The 4,561-nt window shown below is 47.9% G+C and overlaps 1 protein-coding gene across 1 annotated transcript in view; it reads left to right on the top strand.

The window, feature by feature from the left end:
• Positions 1 to 879: 879 nt before the first annotated feature.
• Positions 880 to 4,561, top strand: part of THUMPD1 (THUMP domain containing 1) — a 5,027-nt gene continuing 1,345 nt past the window's right edge. Inside the window, 3 exon segments of the mRNA XM_006912569.3 lie at positions 880 to 1,826; positions 3,121 to 3,295; positions 4,295 to 4,539. Coding sequence (XP_006912631.1) covers positions 1,596 to 1,826; positions 3,121 to 3,295; positions 4,295 to 4,539 — 651 coding nt within the window. The 5' untranslated portion in view covers positions 880 to 1,595.

The following is a 4,561-nucleotide window of genomic DNA, read 5'->3' on the forward strand; positions in this document are numbered from 1 at the left end:
GAACCCCCCATTATAGCCCATGCAGCTGTCTGGTCCTTGACCACGAGCCGGTAGGGTGACCTTCCGCGGGGAGATCACATGGACGATTGGCGTTTGGGACCCTCTCAGAAACTTCGCCTGTGTTTCTTGTCATCTGGCTGGTCCCGAAACATCTCTTCTGTAATAAAACTGAAATCCTAAGCATAGCACTTTTCTGAGTTCTGTGAGTTGTACTAGTGAATTAACAGACACGAGGGTTTTGGGGGACCCTCTGGTTTTGTAGTCTGTGGGTCAGGGATGTGGGTGGCCCGGCAACCCTCAAATTCACAGCCAGCATCTGCAGTCTTGCAGGGGGCTGTGTCCTTAGCGCTCTGGGGTCTGATGCTAAGCCCAGTGTCAGACTGTGTTGAAATGCAGCATCGTATTGCCTTCCTTATTCTGCCCAGGGGCTTATGTAATGCTTTATTCGTAAAATTAATTAACTTCAGTTAGCGACACTGTGATGTTGTTAGTTCTATATCAGACCTTACCTGGAACAGAATATGGCCGATTCTACAGTCTTTCTTCTGTTATGTTACTTTATGGTCTTTCTCTGTGATAATTTCTGCCTTCATTTTTGGTGACTTTGGTCTCCATGTGAATGATGCATTGAATAGCCTGGCGTTTCATTCCTTGATCGCCTGTCTGCCGATGACCTTGTTCCACCCAGCCTCAGCCACCCATTCTCTGAGGAGAGATCTGAGGTTAGGACCAAAAGGGAGGAATGTGACGGCCTGTATAAACCAAGTGCACTTGGAACAATAATTCACCGAAATGTCACTGTCGCTTGTTGTGACATCGCTCTGAAACAAATGTGAAGAAGTGGATACAGACAATATTTTTGATAGTAATAGAAATATATTTTACAAATAAAAACGTTCCCATAGAGACAACTTAATGTTAAGAAGTCTGGCTAAGCTTCCTTGTAGTTTGTATTTCTCGTTCTCATCAGATTTCTGACTTCGTTGAGTTCCTTGTCCTTGTGTCCTGTTCTACTTGTTACCTCTGGAGTCTTGCAACAGGAGTACTACAGGAAAGTCTACTGATTATGCACATTTCTGTAGGAATCAAAAACTAAGTGGGATGGTTTGGAGAAACTTTGGCCGGTAAGGGCAACATGAGTTTGCAGTGTGTCTGGCTTTGCTAACAGTTGCCATCTCAGTACTTGGGACAATCCCCAGCGCATGAGTGCTTAACGAATATTAACCGAGTGAATCAATGAACATGAATAAGTGAAATGGTCTTTTGCAAGCACAGGCTACGTCCAGTTGGCGACCTGCATCTAAGTTTGCAGGCCGGCTCCTCCCGCAGACCACATCTCCAGGGAAAAACCCTCCTTTCAGTGGCGAGGGCAAAGAAATGCCCATAAATCTTCGTGAGGGGCGGGCCTCGAGCCACTCGTTCACCGCCTGATGTCGGCCGGCGTTAGGACCCGGCATCGCAGGGACGGAAGCTTGGAGGCGGGGCTGGGGTAGGCCGTCCCGCGCCCGTGACGTAACCAGCCCGCGCCCGCAGGAGTGGGGCCGCAGCGCGCCGTAGGGAAACAGGTTTCTGGCTGGCCGTCGCTGCCACGCACCATGGCGAGTCCCATCCAGCAGCCTCCTCAGCCTGGCGGCGGGAAGCGCAAGGGCAAGGCTCAGTACGTGCAGGCCAAGCGAGCTCGGCGCGGCGCAGGCGGCGGGCCCCGGCAGCTGGAGCCGGCCATGCAGGGCATTCTCATCACCTGCAACATGAACGAGCGCAAGTGCGTGGAGGAAGCCTACAGCCTGCTCAACGAATACAGCGATGACCTGTTTGGGCCGGAAAAGGTACGCACCCGGGCGGATGGCCGGCCTTACGCGCTCGAGGGAGGCGGGAAGGTCGGCGGCCTTCACACGCATGCGCGATCCGTGGCGAGGGGGCGTGGCCCCGCGTTATCCCCGCCCCTCGCGTGGTGGGTGGCAGGGCCCTGCCAGGCTTTGAGCTTGAAATGCTTACACCCTGCACTTCTCTTCTCGTTATCAATTACGGTGTTTCCCGCTTAGATATTGCTTCCTCTGGTCCAGACGTTGTGTTCCTCAAGCTTTTTCAGAAACATTTACTTCTTAACGACAACCTCTTAATGGTCGCGAGGACACGGGGCGTTAAGTAGGTAGATGGAATCAGTTCACAGAGACAGACGTGGTTCGTCCTCGTGGTTTTAGCCATCTTCCCCCCGTCTAAACACCATGGCTGTATTATGTGTTTGTCCTAAGCAGTGTCTCTGTAGTAGTGGGTTTACTTTTACTGCGAACTAGTTATCCAATGCACATACAAATACATTTGAAAAGTGAGAACTTTTGTACCAGTGAGTGCCACCTTAAATTCAATTATCCCATCACAGTTTGGAAATCATACTCTTGGCTTGGGATCTAACACATATATGAAATCCCCAAGAATGAAATGAAGCAGCATATTACAGAGGGGATTTGAACTCATGTGCTATCATAGGAGCTGGGGCTTGGGCAAGTTAATTCTGCTGAGCTAGATAAGAGAATAATGATAGCACTTCATAAGGTTGGCTAAAGAGTTGCTTATGTACATAAAGTACATCCTGGTATATGGCAGAGGCTCCATAAGTGTGTACAGTCACTCCTAGTGCCTGATCAGCAACTCAGTTATGGGGCAGAGAACTGGGCAACAGCTATATGTCCTGTGTGCGCTGGTGCCTTGAGCATGTTCTTGAACTATTTCTGATCTCTGTTCCTCAGTAGGACAGGAGTAAGGGATTTTAATTCCATGACTGTTTGGTCTAATCTCACCTAAAGGAGAGTGACATAGTAGGCACAAAGACATCTAGCGATGGGATTAAGGTCCACCCCGAAATGATTGATGTGGTGAGCACATTTCCCTCTGTCCCAGACTGTCAAGATGCTTTTGAAAACATTTTTCAAATCACATGATCCAGAGTCTGAGGGAACTTCTTCCTCCGCATTTTGGAGGGAGCGATGTCTCAATCTCTAAATAAAAAGCTTGATCATCAGTATCGAGCCATCCGTCACTGGGGGTTTCACATGAGGAGTTAATGATAGCTTTGAACATGAGCTGTTGTGGCATTTCTGCCCATTCGTTTTATGCAGACGGTTTACAGACAAGGATCAGCAGCCCTCTGGAAGTGAGGGCGAAGATGACGATGTGGAGGTGGCCCTGAAGAAGGAAGTGGGCGACATTTAAGGCGTCACGGAGATGAGGCTAAGAAGATTCCAGTCAGTGGAGAGTGGAGCGAACAATGTTGTCTTCATCAGGACTCTAGGGATAGGTGTGTCCGACTAAAAGCCTTGAGATTATTGGACCCGCCTCGAGCACACTGCCTACAAAATGGCTTCATGGTTATGGCTCAGTTAAACATTTAATTACCTCCTCTGTACCACAGCACTAGGCATATGGAGAGGTAGAAGGGGGTGGCGGACCCAGCACTGCCTTAGAGTGGAAACTTGGCCTTTCCTGTTCTGTGCAGAGAACTTCAGGTTGAACAGGAAGCACATGCTGTCTATGCCTGAGAGTAGCAGCTGCTGCTCAGCACCAGCCAGTTGGGGGTGTGGCTCCGGACTGTGGGAACGCCTCCTGGGCGTGGCTCCAGACTGTGGGAACACCTCCTGGCGGGGCCAGACCTCCTGGTAGTTCAGAAGGAATTGGAAAGCTGGGGAAGTTTCTAGATTTTTAAGTGCAATTGCTAACTTAGAAGTATCAGAAACACTGAGCAGCCCTGGACAGACTCGTATGTGATCAGGCGTACTGCATCGTGGTCCTGTCAACTCGAAGTTCCGAGGCTCTCAGGTGTGAGGTTAGGACTCCATGCAGACTTGCCTAATGGAGCAAGTCAGTCTTTTTCAGTGACTTGCAGATTTTTGTCTTGTTTGTTTTTGTAAAAAGTATGGACTCTTTAACGTTTCTTACTCTGATAGTTGCTATGATAGGAAAACAGTATGGTTTTGTCATTGGACGAATCAGACATCACAAAACTGTTAACTCCAGTGTCTTCAGGAACAGATGTTTCTAGTGAAAGCAGCAGGAACGCTGAAGAGCTAAAACATTAGATGCAGTATTAAAACATAGTAGTCGTCAAAGAAACATTAATTGGAAAACATGGTTGGTTAGAGTTACTTAAAACTCATGATCATTTCCTCTATTCTACTGTCAACTTATGTCACGGCCAGTGAAAATTCATTTTAGAGAGTTTGAAGAGTCTTTAAAAATGTCTGAGAACTTATATTCTTTTTTGTTTGTCGTGAGCTGTTTTTTTGTCTTCTCCTCTTAGAACCGGAGAAATTGGTGCATCATATTCTCCAGGATATGTACAAAACCAAGAAGAAGAAGACTCGGGTTATTCTGCGAATGCTGCCCGTCTCAGGCACGTGCAAGGCTTTCTTAGAAGATATGAAAAAATATGCAGAAACCTTTTTGGAAGCCTGGTTTAAGGCTCCAAAGAAAGGGCCATTTCAGATTGTGTACAAATCTCAAAATAACAGCCACGTGAATAGAGAAGAAGTTATCAAAGAATTGGCAGCTATGTTTCTCCTCGCGC

This window comes from Pteropus alecto, unplaced genomic scaffold (genome assembly GCF_000325575.1).
Source record: "Pteropus alecto unplaced genomic scaffold, ASM32557v1 scaffold15, whole genome shotgun sequence".
NCBI classification, from domain to species: Eukaryota; Metazoa; Chordata; class Mammalia; order Chiroptera; family Pteropodidae; genus Pteropus; species Pteropus alecto.